General features: G+C 38.9%; 1 protein-coding gene across 1 annotated transcript; it reads left to right on the forward strand.

Annotated features, from left to right (window-relative positions):
• Positions 1-592: 592 nt before the first annotated feature.
• On the forward strand, positions 593-22,424 carry LOC124259202 (transforming growth factor-beta receptor-associated protein 1-like). The gene is made up of 23 exons (XM_046693298.1): positions 593-781; positions 2,013-2,065; positions 2,619-2,716; positions 3,600-3,697; positions 5,639-5,725; positions 6,711-6,815; positions 7,398-7,532; positions 8,140-8,300; positions 8,790-8,922; positions 9,230-9,325; positions 10,655-10,728; positions 11,110-11,137; positions 11,696-11,887; positions 12,599-12,792; positions 13,448-13,516; positions 15,008-15,080; positions 15,818-15,952; positions 16,087-16,187; positions 16,598-16,709; positions 17,307-17,467; positions 19,014-19,086; positions 19,218-19,408; positions 21,867-22,424. The coding sequence occupies exons 1-23, from the start codon at positions 707-709 to the stop codon at positions 22,042-22,044; spliced, it is 2,622 nt and encodes an 873-aa protein (XP_046549254.1). The 5' UTR covers positions 593-706; the 3' UTR covers positions 22,045-22,424.
• Positions 22,425-24,129: the final 1,705 nt, after the last annotated feature.

The raw sequence follows: 24,129 nt of genomic DNA on the forward strand, positions 1-24,129 counted from the left end.
CACGTGCGTGGCTTCGAATTCTGTTTGTTCATTATTGTCATGGGTGTGTGTTGCATCAGGGATAATCTACAGCAGTCTTCTATTCTCCCTGGTTGCATTAAGTAATTGTAGGCCTGGTTGTTAATAATGAAGTAATTAGTCAATAGCCCGGCCCGGGTTTTAGGCAATCTTGCGAGTGGTTTCTGCTGCTCAAAAAAAAATCTAGTTAAATCACGGTATGTCAGCTCGATGTTGAGGTAGCCCGACTTTCCAAAATACTTGTGTTCATTGCCAAAGGGTGATGCTTTAAATAAGCTAGCATTTGCTCTTCTCGCTATTTGGCTCTGCTCTCGTTGTTGTCGACTCACCCATGCCAGCTTGTCTCTCAACAACAAACACCGCAGTTATTGGTTGTTAGTAAATTGTTAACACATAGGTCTAGTGATATTTCATAATTTTGAAAATAAACTTCATTCGTCACCGCTAAACTACTCCATTAAACAACATTGGGATACAAACGAAAAATGAAATGAGCGAGTGATCGAAGCGCCTGAGTTTCGTAGTCAGAGTTACGTCTCTTGAAGTGGGAGTTTCCTTATCGCTAGGTGGCAGATCAATCCAAGATGGCGCTGTCCATCGGATGAATCTGTAATGAATAACGCTAGATGGGGAACTTCCAGGATGTTACGCACATTTTAAGATCCTACGAACGCACATCAAATTAACAATGAGTGTCAAGGCATTTGAGTTGGTACCCGCCATCGAGCGGGTAAAATTAATGTCTGACAAAGCGAAGTCGCAGGTGAGAATAGCTGGATGACAGATGAATATGACAGCAACGCTGTTCCTGTAGGAGGGTCGGCCGATCGAAATACCGATGTAGCCGTTCTGCTGATTATCCTTGTTTTCAGGAAACGGCGCCACAACCCTGGCTTCAGACATGAGCTACGAAACTTGTCGATATAATCATTCTTAACTTTTTTGCAAGAAATGACTCATTCACAAAACAAAGTGCTTCAACCCCCCACCCCCCAACCCCACGCCACACACGGATGCTATCAAAATTCCAGGACAGTTTGCTGTTTCCATGCAAATTTACCCGTTAATTATGTGGCTAAGTAAAAGAAAACTCGGAGATAGAAATGAAGTAGTAGATTGAAACTGCCCCTCACCACATTGTCCTCAATATTGGGTTTTCAGACACCCTAACCCCCCTCATGGTGGCTGGCTGTCAACATTCGTTGTTATCTTTCTAATCACATTAACATACGTCAAATATCTCACAGATTTATGAAATATGACTTTACCCTAAACACAATCGAATTTACAATGTCTGTGGGGCACAACACCCTTTGTTATCAGCCCAAATAAGCAGTGCCATTTGAAAAGAATAACGTCTGAAAACCGACCATGTCATGTATGCACATTCAGCCAGCACTTATGATGTTTGACTGAAAAATTGTTGATATCAAGCTATTTCTAAGTAGACTGAAATATCTACCCCCTGATCATGTAATCTGAAAGATAATATTGAGCCGTTATGTCCTTGTTGGAGGAGCTGTTCCGAATGTTGCTTACCTTTGACTTTGCCAAGTAACATTCTCTCCATGCACACAACACATTTCTCTGCCTCTCCGTTTAAGTAAATAATCCTGCTATTAATCAATTTAAGTAAATAATCCTGCGTAATTCAACATGTTCTTATAACTATATGCTGAAAGCTGAAAACTTTTAACCACTTCACTTCAATTGGATGGAAAAACATGTTTTCAAATAGCTAAAATTGTTGTTGGTCCATAACCTTCATTGTCTCCAACTTTAACCACAAGTCTGAAGTCTAGGTGTAGTGAAAAAGTTTTCTGGTCTTGTGAGGTCAGCTTAGTCTGGTCTCCAACTAAAATCTAATTTAATACTTACAAAACCCTACATCAGTCTGGTGCTCAAAAGTATTTAGTACAGACTGCCTTCATGTGATTTTATGTCACAAACATGTTCAGCTGATATGTTTGTGATTGATTATGCATCATTTTCAGATTGAGTGCATTGATGTGTGTGGTAAAAACCTGTACATTGGGACAAATGACTGGTGAGTAACTACAATTTCAAAGGAATAATAATTTCTTGTGGCATGATAAAACAAATGATTATTTACCACAGGGTTGGACAATGCATTTTTGTAATTATGTCATCATGTTAAAAACTCATCATGATCATTAAGTAGGATCTCAATTTCTGAGTTTGTGCAGCTCTTATGGGGCTTTGTTCAAGGTTAACATATTTATACGTTTAATGTTGCATTAATTTCCAAAATCAATGCAAGTCATTCATACTGTTAGTTACACGTCTATTTGCCAGGTTGTATGTGATGGTAAGACCCTTTGGCCTCAGGAAATACGGAGGCACTACCATCCAATACTATCTGGCAAATGTCTGTATAATGAATATATTACCCTTTAGATTTTTCAGCGTGTTTTTAAATCATACCACCATCTAGGAGACATCTTTAGGTCCAGTCTGTTTCCACAGAATCGATCAAATGTGATTCTCCAAAAGGTGAACATCAATGAATATGATGAATGAAACTTTATCAGGATCTTCCTATTTCCTCTTCCATCCATGGATTAAATTTGATTTTACAGTTTTGTGGTACACTACAGTATTGAAGAGAAGACATCCTCGTCAGGCAGGGTTTCATTTCAGAGTGAGAAACAAGGTCACAAGTACTTAGCAGTGGTGAGTGTCACTGTTTTTCGAAATGCAATCTCCTCGGCTGTTTAATGCTTGCGTGGGTCGGGGGCGGGGGTGGGAACCTAGTGGTTAAAGTGTTTGCTCATCACACCGTAGGCCTGTGCTCGATTCCCTACATGGGTACAATCTGTGAAGCCCATTTTTTATTTTTGCCGTCCCCTGCTGTGATATTACTGGAATATTGCTAAAAGTGGCCAAGACCCATACTCACTCACTTTTAATAGTTTATACAGTGCAACCCAGATGGCTGGTTTGTCAAGGCAGTGCAATAAACTGTTTACAGTTGTTTCTCATAGACATGCCAGGATCCGCTGGTCAAGATTTTAAATTTCATGGTCTTATTTTAATCTCTGCTTTGTCACAATCATATTTGCAGGGATGAGAATTTTCTGCAGATCCGTGGAATTCCGGGAAATTCATAAGGCCAAGGGTCATTTTTGTGAATCGTCTAAATCCGTTGACAATATTGTACGAATGTGCTTCAGCAGATTTAAAGTTTTTTAATTGTTTCTGTGTCCATGATATTGTCATTTCTGAGCCAGTTTTAAAGGTCTAAAATGCCTAAATATCAGGAGGCTTGGCTAGTTTTCAGTTTTTCTCAAAACTTCATTCTCATCCCTGTATTTGGGCACACAGGAAACATGTCATGTTGGTGAACATTGAGAAGCTATAATGATAATCATTATATGTGTACTCCTATCCCTATTTCCCACAGGGGTAGCCTTGTGGTTAAAGCGTTCACTCGTCATGCCTGGGTAATTCCCCACATGGGCACAATGTGTCAAGCCCATTTCTGGTGTCCCCTGTCATGATATTGCTGGAATATTGCTGAAAGCGTAAAGCTAAACTCAGTCACTCCTTATTTCCCACAGAAAAGCCCGTCAGTCAGCTGCAAGGTGCATCTGCACTCAACAGGATCCTGGTAGTGTGTGACAACACGCTGACTCTGCTCAACATGTTTGACCTGGAGGTGAGACTTTTGTTCCTAGCTAGCAAATAAAGATACAAAGGAAAAGTTTGGGTGATGTCCTGGGTTCTTCACAAGTCTAAAATATGATCTCCTACTTATCATGTCTTGTGAGCTGTATTTAATTGATGAATAATTTTCACCTAAATGTTATTGACTGTTAAAATCTACATAAATATAGTCCAACTGCCTCTCTTGATGTACTAGTCTGAAATTTCAGTGTAGATTCATTAGTCCAGCCTTGATTGGACTTTTGCATAGACTTGTCTTTCTACTGGACTGACAAGTCTGTGCATAGTCCAATCAAAATCTTGTAACAAATTTGAGATCTTGTTTGTCAACTGCTGTGCAGATTTGGGTCAATTGATGGATTTGCATTCTATGAGTACCATGCTAGGCATAGACAGATATTTTACAAAACATTCATCAGAGGCCAAGATAAGCTGCATTATCCGGGTAAAATCGCATAGAAATTTCCAATTACGCATTGAAAATAATTGTTGCATACCAATTCACGCATTTAAAATGTTAGATATCGCTAAAAGTTTAATATAAATGCACGGAATATATTTATAAAAACGGCTTTGCGTAATGAAAAAGACATTGATTGCTATCAAGTTGTACTGTTAGTATAGGACAAGTGTTGTACTGTCAGTATAGGATGAGTGATTTTTTATGAAATCATTTCCATTATATTTAAGTTGGTTTTGATTAGGTATGACATAAGGCAGAACATACCTGCTTAGTAAACTTACTCAATGACATAATACTTAGGTGAGTAAAATGACTGAAATACGCACATATTTGAAAGCAGTGGGTAACAGAAAATGAAATACCCACTCAACATTCATAATACCCACTCCAAAAAATTACAGTGGGTACAGTACCCACATGAGCTAAATCTTATCTGCAGCTCTGTTTCATGTTATTAATCTAGGTGCTTAAGCAATTTGGTGCACTTCACAAGGTTAGACCCATTTTATTTCAATAAAGATCTAGATCATCTTCAGATCATCTTCACTGGGCACCTCAGTTTTGTTTGAAGAAAATGTAAGTAATGTGACAGGTGGAATCAGATTGTAGGACAATGAAAGGATATAACCAGTCATAGTCACTGGTGGCACAAATGTCAATCCAAGACATTCCTGCCTAGTTCACTAAGGGTTGAAACTGGACTTTTGTTGTCAGTTACTTCCTTGCCTCAGAAATATGTGTAAGAGCACATTACCACAATGATCCACTATGATGCAGTGCTATGTCATCGTCAGTTATTTACCATGTTTACATACCATTTGCAAGATATGTTATATTTGGGGTAACACTTTCTCAGTAAAGAGATTGTTGGTTCGAATCCTAGATGATACTCCTCCCAAAATGTACTAGAATCTGTACTTTACTGAGAAAGTGTAATTCCAAATACAGAGGTACAGATAAGCTGCGTATTCAAGCGTAAAAATACACAAATATTTATGTGAAAACTCAATTCCTATTAAGTCTATTGTGTACAAGTAAGCTTGGAGTTTTGTAAATGCTCAATAAATTTGATATTACATGCACAAATAAAAATTATAAAATAACTGAGGTATATTGAGAGAAGTTCTATTTCAGCACCTGAATTTGGCAACTTGCAGTTTTTCTTATCATTTCTCATATAACAGATCAATATATAATTTCAAACACGTTAAATGAACATTTAAACTTTATTATATTTTTACAATTAATGGAAAATGGCAAAATACCCAATTGAGTTTGAGTGAGATGGGGTACAATCTATTTGGTTACTCAAAGGAAAATTAGTATACCCTATTAAGATGAACAAAAGCGAGTATGTAACTGAATGGCCCCAAAAGTTATCTGTAGCTCTGCAAATATAACATATGTAATGTTTGACCACTCTATAAGGAACATTGTGTATTTACGAGCCATTTCATTGGTGCACTTCAGCCAATCTTGAGCGGAGCAAAGATCAAAGGGATCACTTGCTTCTGTGTCAACCATAACCCACTGCGAACAAACCCTTTCAGTATTGAGGTAAGAATGCACAGATGGATTGTTCTCATGAATGTACTGTGGTTTGGTTGGCGTTTAACGCCACACTCAGCAATATTCCAGCTATATGGCGGCGGTCTGTAAGTAATTGAGTCTGGACCAGACAATCCAGTGATCAACATAATGAGCATCAATCTACGCAATTGGGATACGATGACATGTGACAATCAAGTCAGCGAGCCTGACCACCCGATTCCGTTAGTTGCCTCTTATGACAAGCATGGGTTGCTGAATGCCAATTCTTACCGGATCCTCACGGGTGGAATGTACTGTGAACAATATATATATACACGCTACACATACATACATACATACATACATACATACATACATACATACATACATACATACATACATACATACATACATACATACATACATACATACATACATACATACATACATACATACACACATTTGTATAGGCCGATATGTCAATATCAACGGCACATTGTGTTGTCAATCTCAACTCCCTGGGAGCATACAACTCTTGCAGCCACTAGGCGCACTGAGTTATTGTGTGGCATTCCCATCCTTACGAGGTACCCATTTACAGCTGGGTGGACTGGGACACATAGTCACAGTACTTTGTCCATGTTTACTGCACGCTGCTGTACCCGCGAACTGGGTGTTTGCAACGCATTCATACACAGAGTTGTATCCCTTAGAAATGTAGACTTGTATCACTTAGAAATGTATGCTTAGTTCAAATCCTAGATTCGTCTGGGCTATTTTTCTGGGTTTGTTAGCGATGTAATCAAAGAGATGGACATCGTATTTTGGACTTAGCTCACACAGCAAGCTGACATCACATGTGAAATACTAAAACTGAAATCTAATTTCAAAGCAGCGTTAGATCACACTATCTCTCAATGCCTTGTCAGTTATGAAACAGGAAAAAACTAGTTGAACTGATAGACTGAATTAGTGAGTATCCCCAGCTGATCAGCTGATGCATCTTGTGCAGATCTGTGTGGCTCTCAAGAAGAAGCAGCTGCAGCTATATACTGTGACAGAAGACCGGATGATACACCTTCGGGACATCGCCCTGTCAGAACCAGCTGTGGCTGTGGTACGTATCATACTTTGTAACCATGACAACCTGTCTGAAAAAGCTGTGTCTTTTGTAGAAGTCGGAACAAGCTGTGTCTTTTGTAAGTATCATACCATATAACCATGACAACCTGTTGGAACCAGCTGTGGCTGCATGGTAAGTATCATACCATGTAACCATGACAACCTGTCGGAACCAGCTGTGACTATGGTAAGTATCATACCATGTTACTATGACAACCTGTCGGAACAAGCTGTGTCTGTGGTAAGTATCATACCATGTTACCATGACAACTGTTGGAACCAGCTGTGGCTGCGTGGTAGGTATCATACCATGTAACCATGACAACCTGTCGGAACCAGCTGTGGCTGATAGGTAGGTCCAGTGCACCATGTTTCCATGACAACCATGTAACCTGGTCTGAAGCATCAGGAATTTCTCAAGACCTACTCTACCCTGTATCTTGCCTGAAGCAGTCAGTGTTAAAATAGCTACTTTGAATTTAAGAAGATAAGATGTGAATTTATGAATCCAGTTATGAGTTCCAGTTAAATCACTGACCATGTATACATGACACTGACTATGAGCTTGTTTCACCAGGGTGTAGATGGTGTCAACATCTGTGCTGCGCTGACGTCCCAGTACATGGTTATCAATTCCGACACCAACTCCATGCAAGACCTCTTCCCCTACGACAACGACCAGATGACACCAATAGTGAAGAGAATCAGCAAGGTAGACAACTCTGATATCATTATATCTAGGAAGGTAGTCGCTGTGCTGGTACCGGCATAATCAGGGGTGGAAATAACTTTAAAATTACTAGTGTACTCTGGTACAGTGGCACATGTAAAATCACTTTCCCTGATCATTTTTCCACTAGACCAGCCGTTTTCTTGTTGATTTTTTAAATAGACAACATTATGAACATTGGAAAGTCAACTGGACACCGGTACAGCGTGATATACAAATTTGCTTGCCCGACAGAAAAAAATACTGGACTCGGACGTCGGGCAATGGGTTATTTCCACCCCTGATAATCAGTTTGACTTTCTAAACAGGGAAAAATTAAGTCATTAAACACTCATGGCAACTATAGTGTGGTATGTTCAAAATGTCAAATATGCATCAAAATAAGGTTAGGGACAGGTCCTTTATAAGGGAGGCAGGAGGGCTGTTAAGATTTGTCTTTGGACTGTACCATATTTTGCCAACACCCTACAAACTTATTTTGAGGATTACTTATATTCTTGGAAACCCTCATATACATGGTATTTAACTCTAATTTTAAACATTAGGGTCATGATTTGGACTCCTTGACTTGATCTGTTGATGTTAACAGGATGAGTTCCTGCTGTCCGGTCCGAGTGCGCTGGGAATGTTTGTCACATCTGCAGGCATCTCCCAGCGTCCACCCATGCAGTGGTCAGATAACCTGGTCAGCGTCAGCTACGTCCACCCATACATACTGGCCATGAATGACGAGTTCATCACAGTGCACAGGTGAGTCTCTTAATTCTTTAGCGACCGCCTCCGTGGTGTAGTGGTTAGAGCATCCGCCCGGAGAGCGGAAGGTTGCAGGTTCGATCCCCCACCGCGTCATACCAAAAGACGTTAAAATATGGTACTTGTTGGTCCCTGCCTGGCGCTCGGCATTAATGGGTACAACAAGGACTGGTCGGCTCGGAGTCAGTATAATGTGTCTGAGTGGGGTATTCATGCTTCACTGCGGCATGGTATCTCAGTGGGCTAGCACTATAAAACCAGCTTAAGTCTGGGCTAGTACAAGCAGCCGCACATACATATACACACGCATGCACGTCGTCATATGAGCGAAATATTCTCAAGCACAACGTTAAACCCAATTTCACCTCAACTTAATTCTTTAGCAGAAGGGAAATTGGAGAATTCAGAGGAAGAAGATGCTCCTGCACCCCTTCTTTCTCTGAATCAGTTGTGTTACAAGTGTCATCATCTTTGTCTTCCTCCCAGCATCCTGGACCAGCAACAGAAGCAAGCCATCCCCTTCCAGGGAGGAGTGTGTCTCGGAGACTATGACGGCCGGCTGTTTGTGGCCTCAGGGAGAGAGATCTACTCTCTTGTGCCTGTAGCCTTCGAGAAACAGGTAGGATTTATGCAGGAACAGAAAGATTGTTATGTTGAATTGTGCCAGTGGTAAAGATCCAATTGTCCATAAGTCTTGCAACCATCTTACATGTTACATAGTAGCTTTGGTTTAAGTCACAGCTGAAATATGATGCAATGGAGTCATTCAGTTTACCACGCTAAGTGAGGTTGGTCCATTTGTTGTCCACTACGCAACCATCATGGTGAGATCAGTACTTGGGACATGTGTTTGATCTAAAATCAGTTATTAAGATTTCACATCTATTATCTGTAACTCGCAGGTAAACTGCATTTTGCTGTTTTAGATCCAAGCACTGTTGGCTGACAAGAGAGTAAAGGAGGCGCTAGAGTTGGCCAAGAATGCCACCAAGACTGGTCTGAGTAGAGAAAAGTTCCTCAAGGTAGGCAGTGTTGATTGTTACAACCAGTCTTGACTTATTAGTCAAAAATGACAGTTATCTTTACCCATGGTTTGGTCCCACCTGACCTCCGAGCCAAACTAGCATTCTTATGACAATATTGAATACGTGTACATGATATCATAACCAGAAGAATGTAACTAAGGATACATTACTATACATTCCACACTGTGTGAGATAGAGCAAACTGTCTGTTTACAATGGGACATAACTCTTGTAGACCCTATTGTATGCCACTAGTAAATAGTTACCTCATAACAGTGGCCTATTTTGGATAATAATAACCTGAGACCATTAATCATGAAGACTGAAAAACTTGATTAATATCACTTTTTGATATCCAAATGAAAATGACAGAGAATGTTTATACATGTTTAAGTAAATTGCAGTTAATTCTATTTGGAGATATGTATTGCAATATATTGCAAAGAAGTTGTTTTTTTTAACAATAAACTACTTATAATCGAGGTTAATGCTTTATTTATAAAGCAAAACACATAAAAATCACTACGCTTTGATTGCTTTAATAAAAACTTTTTAATCATGACAAAATAAGAACATAATAATATTTGGCACAAAATGAAACAAGGAAAAGAATAATTTAACATCAACAGAGTGGTTTACTAGTTTGAACTACTTTTCCACTCTCAAAAAGCCCTGAGATTTTAGACAGCAACTTGACCTGGTCAGGACATATCAGGCATCATTGGTCATTGATGAATAAATATTTAAAACAATCTGAATCAAAACATTGCAAAACACTTGAACAAAATTAAGAACACAACTTCAAACCGAACTTAACAATCCAGTTTAATGTGAAATCTTTGAAGGGCATGTAGAAGTGGAATGCATATAGAAAAGCAAGATTTATGGATGTCAACTTCATTCACAATATAGAAGTTGACATCCATAAATCTTGCTCTCAGTTAAATGTAATTTTAACCACGCTCATTCCCACAACCATTACCACAGTTGCCACGATGATCGTCCACGTCAAGGTTTCCGAGGGTTCTGAAGTTTCAATGCATGTCAAAATACCGGTTTTCGAATCAGTGTATCGCCAATAATCGATATCGCTTTCCGCGCCTGAACCAGTTTTATTGCGCAGCCCTAGTTATTTCCCCATATATCTCCATCTATACCCCACATATCAGTTTGGGTATCTAACATTGGTAATAAAGTATCAGTCATCTGAACAACGCGTCTTCAAACAAAATCTGAGACACTGTGGACCTTCTGTAATATTTAGTTGACATCCATTGATATGGCTGAAACTCTGTTCCTTTGACTCACTCACTGTGAATGTCACAGATGTACCACCGAATTCAGCAACAGGCTGGCTTCATCGAGTTCTCCCAGCTGCACTGGCAGGAGGCTAAGCATATCTAGAGTTAGATGCTTGAAAAGTGATGAAGTATATGTAACTTTGTGTTTGGATGTGCAATTTGTTTGATTGCAAGACTGGTTTCTCTGTGGTCTGTTGATATAAACCACTTTGTTTGTCTGTAGTGGGGCTGTAGGGTAGCCTGATGTTTTAACCGCCTGTTCATGATGCTGAAGACCTGGATTGTATAGTATGACCAGAAATTATTGATAATTTTAGGAATATGTTTAATTGGATTTCTAGTATAAACAACCTTAACCAGCTAGCAAGTGCTTGGTTTTTCAGAGACAACTCCGTTAATCCATTTCATTAGTTTGTGAAGAGTTATCCCCTTTGTTTACTTGCTAGCAGACGACATTTTCAGTGCTCCTCGGTATGGATGATTTAGAGAAGAGGAAGTTGATTTTAGAGTATAATTACAAGGACATCACATTTAATAATTGAGTATTTAGTGAAAAAAAATTAAAAATTACAATCTTAAATCTCAATAATTTCTGGTTGTACTGTAGCTATGCCATTACTGACTGAAGTAGACTGCCTCCATAGTTTGTGGATACTGCATCTGTGGCATCGTTTCTAAAGATAATGCTTGTTTTCCTATCTGGACGCTTGGCATAAGGGGAAATATTAAGAACTGGTCTGCTCGGAGTCAGTATACTGTGTCTGACTGGTGTCCATGTTAAACTGCAGCATGGTATCTCAGTGGGCTAGCACTATAATACCAGCATTATTTGAGGCTAGGACAATCAGCCACACACGCATATCCACACTTGTTGCAATATTAGTGAAATAATCTTGAACACAACATGATGATCACATGTCAACTGAGCTAAAACAAGTTTGAATTATCACATTCTTTCTTCAGATTTCAGTCAACAGGAATTCCAGCCTTTTCATTATTTCATGATTTAATAGTATGTAATATTGTGATTCTGCCATCTGAATAACTTTAATGCTTCTTGTGACAGATCATCAGTTTATACCCTCACTTGATGCCTGCCAGTGTCAACTTTGTGAGGTCGGTCCCTCCTCTCCATGAAATAGCAGATATCAATCAACTAACAAAGGGAGACGATTCTTTGATACCAGAATATAAACATTTCCTGAGGTGCTATTTAGAAGAAATAAAAGGAACCAAACAAGCTATTGGCATTAATCAGGTAATTATGGTGGTATATCTGATTTCTTCCATTCACTTTTTTGTATATTTACTTTTCTGTCAAAAGGATTGATAAAACTCAGTCCAAAGAAATATTATATCATGTTTTTACATTTTTTATTGTACTATTTACAACCTCTCACAAGATGATTGGTCATGAGCAGCAAATGTTTACATCACTTTTATTGCCATGTTACTATTTCTGTGTAATTATCACACTTTGCCTATTTCTGAGTTTGATGGGAAATATTCACTCTGTCAGTGCCTTCTTGTTATCCCCAAAGTCAAACTAGCTAAATATGGACACCGTGCCTCCTCCTATGCCGATGCAATAGAATGGAATGACCTCCCTCAATTCATCTGATCCAGTTCTGACAACCAGACATTCAAATCTCATTGAAGAACCACTTCTTTAAACAAGCCTATTATTAGTTCTCAGCTCTTTACTCAACTTGTGCGCTTTGAGCAGGATATCAAGCCTGGAAAGGCATGTTATAAATATTATTCTTCTTTCTTGTGCCCTCCTCTGTGATATTGCTGGAATATTGTGAAAAGCAGTGTCAAACCTCACTAACTGAATTTAATGTCAATAAAATATGCTTTAAGCAAGTGCTATTAATTTTCATGGTAGTTTTGGATTTTATAAAATAGAATTCTTTCTTTGTTGTTGCAATCATATTAGATTTGTTTAAGAATGTCATTTGTTTTACAGCTAATAGATACTGTGCTATTGAGACTGTATGCTGAGGTGAACTCTCCAGAGTTAATTCCCCTGATTGCTGTGGATTCTAGCTGTGATTTAAATGACTGTGTTGAGAGTCTAGAGAGGTTCCATCGGTACCATGCTCTGGGGTTGTTGTACAAGTATCATGGAGAATATGATAAAGCGATCAATATCTGGACAAAGTGAGTATAATTCCAGGGATATGGGTCATCAAAGGCACCACAGTAGATGAAAATGAAAATAGCATCTTGTACAACCCTTGTTAAATGTTCAGGGACACTGACCATCTAAGACTTGTTAGAAACTCTGTATTACCAATGATATTGTCAAAAATGTTCAGAATCAAAGGGACACTGACCATGTAAGACTTGTTAGAAACTCTGTATTATCAATGATATTGTCAAAATACTAGATTCAGAATCAAAGGAACAGGGCCCATAATCTCGAAATGTTCGCATCCCTAAGAATTCGTAACTTGGATCTTAGCCAATGTTTTAAGAACGGGTTTAAGAAGTTCGTAGGGCAACGAGCATTTCGAGAATAGCTAGCCTGGAAACTAATGTCTCATTTTACAGTGTCGAGGTACATATTTATTTAAATATAAAGCAATAAAACCTGATAAAAGTATCTTTCTCAGATTGTATGAAGGTACTATAAACGTGACAGGGTGTTCTTTCTGAAGGCACTTTAATTATCACAGAGTGTGCGTTATGGAGGCTGAAAGCAGGGGACTATGTTTTTGTTTTTTATATTCTGTATGGGACTCAAGTATAAACAGATGTATTTTAAATGCCAAATATTATGTAATCATTTCATTTTGTGGCATTTGTTTTTCAGATTAGTTGATGATACATTGAGAGATGAGAGTTTTCCAGGACTAGACTTTGTGGTAGAATTTCTTGCCAAGTGAGTTACATTTGTTTGTGTTTTGTTTGTTGTTTAATGCTGCACTCAGCAATATTCCGGCTGTATGCCTTTGTTTTGAACATGTTGATCATTTGCATCCAGAACAAATGATTTTTAATAAAAAATATCTTCCATGCATCCACTTATCTATTTCCACTTATCACTATTGGTAAAAAAATATCTTCCACATTGATTTTCACCATAAGTTTGTGTGACAAAAAGTATTAATTCTTCTAACCTGTATTTAGTAGATTTTAGTCTTGGCATAAGGGTTTGATGGAATAGCCTAATTGTCCACCACCGCAACGCGGAACGGGGGACTATGTATTCAGCGGCGTCCGTACATCCGTCCATACATACATACATCCAGAGTCTTGTTAACGCGATATCCCATGAACTGTTTTACCCAATGTCTTCACATTTGGTGGCAGCCTACATTGGGGTATTATGCAGACACCAGTCTATTTGGGTGACCTTGACCTTAATTTCAAGGTCACCACGACACTTTGACCACTTTTCAAACTCTTGTTAACGTGATATCTCATGAACTGTTGTACCCAATGCCTTCACATTTGGTGACAGCCTACATTGGGGGGATTACGCAGACACCAGTCGATTTGGGTGACCTTGACCTTATTTTCAGGTCACCACAACACTTTCACCACTTTTCAAACTGTTTGTTAACATGATATCTCATGCACTGTTGTATCCAATATCTTAAATTTGGTGACAGCCTACATTAGGGGATTACGCAGACACCAAGTGATATGGGTGACCTTGACCTCATCTTCAAGGTCACCACGACACTTTGAACACTTTTAACAATTGTTAACACGATATATCATGCACTGTTGTACCCAGGGTCTCCAAATTTGGTGACAGCCTACATTGGCGGATTACGCAGACACCAGTTTATTTTGATGACCTTGACCTCGTCTTCAAGATCTCCACGATACTTTCACCGCTTTTCAAACTTATTTAAACGCGATATCTCATAAAACATTGCACCCAATGTTTTCAATTATGTTGACATCCTACATTGGGTGATTATGCAGACACCAGTCATTTTAGGCATCTTGTATGTGACCCAAAACTAAAAAGTAGTAAATATAGATATTCCATTCCTCGGCGGGGGACATTGCCATATCAGTGGCAAGCACTTGTTTTTGGAGTGTTCACTTGTCAAACACAAGGACGGGTACATTTCCCCACATGTGTGAATCCTATCTCTCCTGTTTCTGATGTGATATTGCTGGTATATTTTAAAAAGTGGTATAACACCCAACCCATTCACTCATAGTATATTGACAACTGTAAGCTGACCTGACTAAACAAGAAGATGTTTGACTAGATCGGACCAGTGGCTAAGTCACTGACTGCAGTGGCCGTTAGAAGCTGTGTTCCATAGCTGCATTGAAGCAGATTTTGGATGGTTTTCTTGCATTAACCTGACACCTGAAACAATGTAGAATTGTTTTCTTTGTATTGCAGCCTGAGTGACCATGAGATTGTGTGGAAGTATGTAGACTGGGCCCTGGAAAAGGATCAAGATCATGGAGTCAGGGTAAGTCACAGAGGGATTATGTACAAGTATTGTCCGTAAACCACTGTCGGCACAAGCTATTGTTATTTTGGGATGCACATTTCATGGCCTGACCCCTCAGCTGGCACTTTCTCCACAACAGTTCCTGCAGTTCCTGCCCCAGGGCTAGTCTGTAGAATCTCACAGAAGATTTATTTGAGGAAATTTGTTCAGTGATGTAGCATCAAACTACAAATGTCTTCTTTATATTTCACTGACTTGAACTTGGAATTTTCGTGTCTGTAGCCTAGTGATAAATCTCAGCAGTTTTCATAGTCTCATGTAAATGTACACCAGCATCAAATATTTTATGTTGTTTCCTGATATTCATGGACAGTATGTTTGAAACATAAAATTGTCCATCGACCTTTTTTTCGATCTTGACTGAGAATGTAAGACAATATGGAATTGATGTTTGTTTTCATCTCCCCTTAATTTCTCAATTTCCTTGACTCACATTCTCAGTCAAGACCTCCCATGTCATCCCTGACATGAGGAGTGGCAGAGAAATAGGGTAAGGACCATGAAGGAAATATATGATCGAGGAAAAGTATGGTCGATTTCTAAAAGTATATGTACCTCTTTTTGGACCATCCATTTGTTTACAGCTGTGTGGTCTTCTTTTGCCTTTTTGATAAGCATGATTCATTCTCCAAGTAATGATATTTATTACCTCTGAAAATTGCTGAACATTTTTAACAATGTTATCTGTATTGCAGATATTTACAGAGCGGCCAGCCGGAGAGCTGCAGACCGAGAGACTCCGGCCAGACACAGTGATAGACTATCTTCATCGTTTCCCTTCAGCTGTCATCACATACTTAGAATTCCTCGTCTTTCAGAAGAAGTTAGAGGTGAGTGGACTCCTCATTACATCACTGTGACAATAGTCCTGCATGTTTACATCACTTTGTCAAAACAACAGAGTAAGTCCATAGACTTGGCAGCTTGAGGCTAGATGTTGATGACTGGATGTTGGCTGTTGCAGAAGGAGAAGTACCACACCCACCTGGCAGTGCTGTACTTGGATGCTGTGCTCAGCCTCATGAAGACGAACAATGTCAAGAAAGAGGAGATAGATATAGCAAGGTGGGTGAAATGGGACTAACAGGTGATTGGACATTAATGGCGACATTCTGTTTGTCATTCACATGTGTGAATGTGTTAGTGAGATTTTCTGTTTCATTGTTGTTTAATACAGCACTCAGCAATATTGCAGCTATATGGCGGTTGTCTGCAAATAATCAACTCTGGACCAGACAATCCATTGATGGATAGAATGTCAGTTTTTCTGGTGACCATTTTGTGTGACATGGTTCATTCTGGTGTTTGCCCCATTGTGTCTGCAGGATCTGTTTGAATCTCTGCAACTTTAGAACACTGATCTTTTTTGACTTACCAAGCCATGTGGGCTTTTTAATAAAACCAGTAATCAGTAAAATAAAATGTGACCAAATGTCTGTCATGACCAATGTATAATTTGACTGTTGTGGATGTAGGTCCAAGTTACGCCACATGCTGCAGATCTCCAACCTGTACCGAGTGCAGCTGATCCTGGGCAAGGCAAAGGAGACAGACATGCATGCTGAATGTGCAATATTGTATGGGAAGGTAAAGGAAGGAATTTTGGTAGGGGAGGTAACTCCGGTCAGTTAACAAGGGATTCACATTTCCAGAAGTCATGTTTATCGAGACAGTATTTCAGAAAATACAAATGTCTGGACAGTGTATTCAGTAATGGACATGATGAAATTCAGAGATGTTGTGTTTTTATCTTTAAAGGCTCAATGTCACACCACATTTCTCTAAAAATACATTATGCATTTCTCTCAATAATACTATCAGCCCTCAGGGAAGCTACCATATAATTTGTTTAAAAAAATATGTATTTAGATTACAATATTAAATTAAAAAGTTCGAATGAATTTATGCACGTTGCATTAAATCGACTCTCGCACCCTCTACCAGCCGAACATTATTTCAAACATAGAGTTATGTCCCTTGGAATGCTCTTTACGAATATTCTATAACGCAACTTGTGATTGAGAAATGGGCTTCACATGTTGTACCCATGTGGGGAATCGAACCCGGGTCTTGGGCGTGACAAGCGAACGCCTTAAGCACGAGGCTACCCCACCACCCCTCAGTACAAGAGTGTGATGATGAGTCATCTGTGACAGAATCTGATTCCATTCTCTGCTGCTACAGTTGGAGGAACACGACAAGGCGCTGAGGATCCTGGTTCACAAACTGAAGGACTTTGGAGCCGCGGAGAACTACTGCCTTGTGAACAGTGATGGCAAGGAGCCATCGTACCGCAAACGTCTCTTCCATATACTGCTCAGTGTCTATCTAGACCCCAGCTACGAGTGAGTACCCAGTCTATGACAGTAGGGACCGTTCATAATTTATGGCTAGGGGGATGATGATGATTTTTAAGGGGGTCACCCATTTTGTTCTTCTTTTTGGGAGCTGGGGGGGTCATCAATTTTTTACACACATACTAGGGGAGTCATCAATTTTGTACATAAAAATGTGCTTAGAAATGATGGGTAGGAGGGGGTCATTGATTTTCTACATGACATGCGGGGGGTCACTTGTTTTGAACATAAATTTTAGGGGGCTCATTTACATTGTACAACCTTTCCATAAAATCATCATCATCATCACACACACACACACACACACACCCCTAGCCATAAATTATGAACGGTCCCTTAGGTATTAACACTACTGCAAGGGTTAAACCCATGTTGGAATGGTGTTGCAATCGTATGGCTAGTCGTCAGATGTTCAGCACATTCAATCCAGTCCATTGTATTGGGTTCCTTATTTCAAAGTTTGTTGGTTGTGTTTTACTTGTAATGAAGCTCTGAAGATATTCTGAATGAAGACCTGCTTATATCTCCAAAAAGGCGTGTTGTCAGTTAGGCCCCCCTCAAAAAAATATGTCCATTTCCGGTAACCCGACCGACCCTATCCTAACCCACCCGACCCTAAATCTTTTTAAACCAAGTCAATATCATGACTGGAGTGCATTTCAACTCATCATTTTCATCCAAATCAAGTATGATATTTTCATGTTTTTCAGTGTACGTAGGGCTAAAATGTATTGCATTGTATTGGCATAATGGGTCCTCAGTGCCAAAACCTGCAAATAAATAACATAAATAAAGATTTGATATAGAAATCTTTCAATGTTTCATCATAAGGCATTGTCACTACATGATATGGTACTCTTGAAGACCTCAGGTGCCCACCTGGTGCCACTTACTTTAAGAAAAAAAAAAGAAAAAAAGTAAAAGAAAAGAAGATAAAACTGACCCACCTATCCTATTTTTAAAAAGCTTGCAATAGGAAACGGACTTATATTTTGGGGGGGCCTTAAAATAAGTTTTGAAAAACATGGTTCAAGGTCTGGATAACGCTGATGTGAAATGCATGTAGAGTTCAACACCTGAACACCTGTCTCCCATGTGTGATAACACTGGGAAACTGTTTAACATTGGGTAGGTCCAACCCACACACTCTTATATGTAATGCTTGGAAAGTTTAGCACCTGTACACCTCTCTCCTGTGAGTAAATCTTGGATAGTTTAACACCTGTACATCTCTCTCCTGTGTGTAAAGCTTGGATAGTTTAACACCTGTACACCTCTCTCCTGTGTGTAAAGCTTGGATAGTTTAACACCTGTACATCTCTCTCCTGTGTGTAAAGCTTGGATAGTTTAACACCTGTACACCTGTCTCCTGTGTGTAAAGCTTGGATAGTTTAACACCTGTAGATCTCTCTCCTGTGTGTAAATCTTGGATAGTTTAACACCTGTACATCTCTCTCCTGTGTGTAATATCTTGGATAGTTTAACACCTGTACACCTTTCTCTTGTGTTTAAAGCAGTCATGTTTCTGTTGCAGGCGTAAGGACACTCTAGTGGCACCTGCCATGGCCCTGTTGAACAGTAACGTTGCAGATTTTGATACAAACAAGGTAAAGTGCCCCTTAAATTGTGCTCTGAAGTCCAGATACATCAGGCATGTAGTGTCCTCAGTATATCGAGTTTTGAGTCACTGAAGTGAGCTTTTATCCTGATCTGTTTATCCAGCCGTTTATTGTTTCAGGTTTTACACTTGCTGCCGGACCACTGGTCTGTCGGTCTCCTGTCCCAGTTTCTGACACTTACAGTGCGGAAGAGCATGCACTGTAGTCGGATGACCCACATTGAGCGAATGATGGCAAGGGGAGAGAACCTAGCAGTCAAACAAATCTGTATAGAGTTACAGCGAGATCCTGTTATAATGAATGATGATAGGTGAGTGGACGTAAATAGTTTCATCTCTATCCTCCCTCTGAAACCTCCCTCTGAAACGTAAAAATATCCATGTTTCATGTATTTTAGAGTTTATTTGGTTAAAACATGGTCTAAGGCCAAAATAAAATATATGTCTGTTTCCTATTACATGCTTTTTAAAAATAGGGTAGGTGGGTCGGTTTTATCATTTTTTTTGTTTTTATTTTTTTTGTTAGTAGCACCAGGTGGTCTTCAAGGATAGCATATCATATAGTGATAATGCCTTGTGATGAAACATTGAAAGATTTCTATATCAAATCATTATTTATGTTATTCATTTGCAGGTTTTGTCAGTGAGAGCCCATTATGCCAATTCAATGCAATCCATTTTAGCCCTACGTATGAAAATTTCATAGTCGATTTGGATGAAAATGATGAGTTGAAATGCACTCAAGTCATGATTTTGACTTGGTTAAAAAAAGATTTAGGGTCGGGTGGGTTAGGATAGGGTCGGTCGGGTAACCGGAAACAGACATTTATTTTTTAACTCATAGTCTGATTAATAATGAATGAAATGAATAAAAACTTACACTAAAATGCATCACTGCTGCAAATATTTTGTATCTTAAAAATGTAATTGTAATTGCTTAAAAAATAGCCTTATTTGGAATCTCTTCAAAATATTATCTTTGCCATGCTATTTGTCTTATTGTTTAATAATATTAGGCTGTTGTATGTATTCATAATTTGTTTGAATAGATAATAGGTGTTGTATCTCAATTGAGAACAGGTCGTGTTGTTCTGATTCCATCCCTGAATAACATCTGATATTTTACTTAATATTTTATTTGTTGTTACATTATATACAGAATACATATAACAACAGTTGAAATAAGTCAGATACTTCTGCTGTTTCACCATCTTGAATCTAACCTGCCCAATGAAACGTTGACATCACACACAACTAAGGTTATGTGTGATGCAGCACTCGTTCATAACAAATTTCAAGCACAGCGAGTTATCTCCCTTTACTAATTTTTGCTTTTGACACTGACATTTGTCAGTCAATAGATGATCTGTCTGTCACTGTTGTCTTTATGAAGGTTTCTTGCAATGTGAGAGAATCTGACTTATCTCCCTTTGTCTTTTGCTAAAAAAAATTAAGTCACATATGTAACATATGTGTCATTCTCAGATTTGTTGTGTTAAGATATTTGTCAGTAGGAAAATCATAAAGGTATACCAAATTTGCAGTATCCTGGGCAATTACAAATTTATATAGTTAGGTTGATAAAACCAGTTAAAATTGTTGTCAGAGATTGAGCAATTCTGAACTTATTCAACTGTCAATGAAATTAATGCTGTTTTGGTAATAGTGACTAGTTTGTCACAATATTTCCATATCAACTGTAAATCACCGTGCTCCAAAACTTTTCTCAGAATTTCAGATTTTTCTCAGAAGGGGCTGTGGGGTAGCCTAGTGGTTAAAGCTTTTGCTCGTCACGCCGATGACCTGGGTCGATTCCCCAATTGGGTACAATATGTGAAGGCCATTTTTGGTGTCCCCCACCGTGATATTGCTGGAATATTGCTAAAAGTGGCGTAAACTTAAACTCACTCACTCACTCACTCACTCACTCACTCACTCGATTTTCTCAGAAAATGTTGTTTGAATGGCTTGTTTAGGGATATTATCATGCTGAAGGCAAATTATCACCATTTCAGCAAGAATAACAGTAAGTGTATTTTCTAGGCTTCATGATATGCAGAAGCCCTCAGGCTCATCAACTGCATTCCATCGTCAGTTAATGACAATGTTATGTCTTCTGCAGATGGTGATGCCAGTAAAGTAGTTTGACCTTTATCATGTATACAGTATATATAGAACCAATTAAGTTAAAGACCAGTGTTATATTACCGTAGTTAATGTCATGACTGATTACAGAGTACTTTAGCAGGGACTGAGTGGGTTTGTTTTGCTATATGTTATGATAGACAAAAATAGTAGTATGAAAGAAGTTTGAGTAACTTTTTTAATTGGGGACTATGTATTCAGCGGCGTATGAACGTACGTACGTCCGTACATCCGTATGTCCCGATTCTTGTTAACACGATATCTCATGAACTGTTGTACCCAATGTCTTCAAATTTGGTGACAGCCTACATTTGGGCTTTACACAGACACCAAGTTATTTGTGTGACCTTGACCTTATCTTCAAGGTCACAACGGCACTTTGACCACTTTTCAAACTTGCACCCAATGTCTTCAATTATGTCGACAGCCTACATTGGATGATTGTGCAGACATCAGTGTTTTCACAAGTAACATTTGATTTTTCAGATGACATACTTTTGTTACCTCTTTTGAAAAAATTAGTTTTTATACTATGAGTAAGATTTGATTTTACAGCAACATAATTCAGAACCTCTTTTTGAAATTTAATATTTTTACTATAGTAAGTCACATTTGCTTTTTCAGAATGTGTGCTGTATGTAACCGTGCGTTCAGCGAGCCGATGTTTGTAAGATATCCCAATGGAGTTGTGACTCACGTGCACTGTGCTAAGAACAAATATGTTTGCCCTGTGACCGGGAAGCTCTTCAGCTCCCTCGTGCCCAAGAAGGTGGACATAGAAGCTCGAAACAACTGGAAATGATATCATGCGGAATTTCAACACAATCATAATAGCAAGCGGTGCACACAGACTATAGACTGCATATTACAAGGAAGAATGTTGGATGTCAAGGATTTTTATCTACAGCAAGGCGGGGATCTGTTATTGGATTTAAGTTGTTGTGACATGTTCAAGGTGAAGAGTCTTTATCTGTTGACAAAACCCTGAATGGTTGAGTGTCATTAGTTGCTGTTAGATTTGTTTTGAGACAGAAGAGGACACAAAATAAACAAAATATCCTAAAGAGGTCTTGTGTGGTAAGAACTGAGATATAAAACAAAATCCTCAATGTTAAGTGTCATTGGTTGCCGTAAGATTTGTTTTATGACAGAAAAGTACAAAAATAAACAGAATATTCTAAAGTTGTCTTGTATGGTAAGAATTGAGATTTAAAACTAATTTTAAAGGCTTTTTCACCGTCAAACTCTTGTAAAGATTGATACAACTTTATGACTGTATTTATAAAGCTGGGCTCGATTTAAGAGATGTTAACCTACTTGCACCAGGTGCAACCTAAGATAAAAATAGTTGCATCAGCCAAATTCCAGCTGCACTTCTCTTATTGTAATATGTAATGAAAGAAATATGCTTTGAAATATTCAAAGTTTAGAAGAAAATTGAGCTGACTCTTTGCACTTATAATGTTAGATTTATTATTGATTTATTTCTAAAAAATTGACTTGCACCTGGTGCAAGTTAGACAATAACTAGGTTGCATTTTGTAATATTGGGTTGCACCAGTGCAAGGAACAAAGCACTAAATCGAGCCCTGTAAAGGCATGCTGAGAATTGTCTGACATCTTCTGACGTAATAAGGAACAATGCCTGCATTACTTATGTATTCTTCCCTCATTAAGTTGAGATTCCTTCATAGAACTAGCATAATGTTCAAAGCAGCATCATATTCAACCCAAATCACTCGGAAATTATCGGATTTCCGTTAACCATGGATAAAACAGTGTTCGCACTTGACAGTATTGAGGTACGAAGAATGACAGGTCACCAATCGAGTTCATCTCACAAGTGATGCCATAAGAACCAAACATTTGTATACATCCCTGGCTTTCCTTCTTTCTGAATGTGTACACCATGTTGTTTTATCAGACTCGTAGCCAGAAAGTATTTCACCGATCAGTAATTTTTGTTATATAGATGCACTGACTTTGTTGGAGCTTGGGAAAATTTTACCAGGGATACTTTAGATTATTGGGGAGGCAAAATAGACAGCAGCATGGCTGCACCCCCTTTTGGTGTAACTCAAAATGTGTACTTCATCACGGGATATGGTACTGGTGACTTTGATCCTTTGATCCTTTGATCCTTATAAGCAGTGCTGGAGCTACTTTCTGTTGTTTTGGGGTTTTTTCAGTTTAAGGGGTTAACTGACTTGATGCGTGACCGGTCTGAGTTTGTTTCATTCTGACCTGATGACCAGAGGATTGTGCACGCTATCAAATCTGATCAGGTCAAGGTTCAACTATTTAAGTGTCTCTGTGATATAGCTGTAACTTTTGTGACTGACAGAGCAATCATCAATATTGATTTACCCTAACATAGTTGTCCTGTTTTGTTAAAAATTGAATCTGATCTGTATAACACTGAAATCAGTGTTGAATCACATCTTGAAATTGCATGAATTTTGATAGTGGGATCAAGCAAGCAATTTATTCATGAAGTATGGTGACCCAGCAGGATGACCCCAGTGTAGTGATCCATCCAGGGTGACCTCAGAATGGCGACGGCATGGTGACCCTATGTAGTACCATGTGTGGTGGCCCCAGTGTGGTGACCTCAGCATGGTGACTTCAGTGTGGTGTCCTCAAAGTGGTGATCTCAGCATGATGACCCCAGTGTGGTGACCTCAGCATGACCATGACCTCAAAGTGGTGACCTCATTGTGGTGACCCCAGCATGGTGACCTCAGCATGGTGACCTCATTGTGGTGATCTCAGGTTCGTGACACTACAATGAATATTTCCATAGGGCCAAGTTGGACAAGTATTAACACAACCATCATTACAACAAATAACTGTATATACTGTCCTTAGATGCAAGTGCAGTATTGAT

This window comes from Haliotis rubra, unplaced genomic scaffold (assembly GCF_003918875.1).
Source record: "Haliotis rubra isolate DU_JTF1 unplaced genomic scaffold, ASM391887v1 Scf712, whole genome shotgun sequence".
In the NCBI taxonomy this organism is placed as follows: domain Eukaryota; kingdom Metazoa; phylum Mollusca; class Gastropoda; order Lepetellida; family Haliotidae; genus Haliotis; species Haliotis rubra.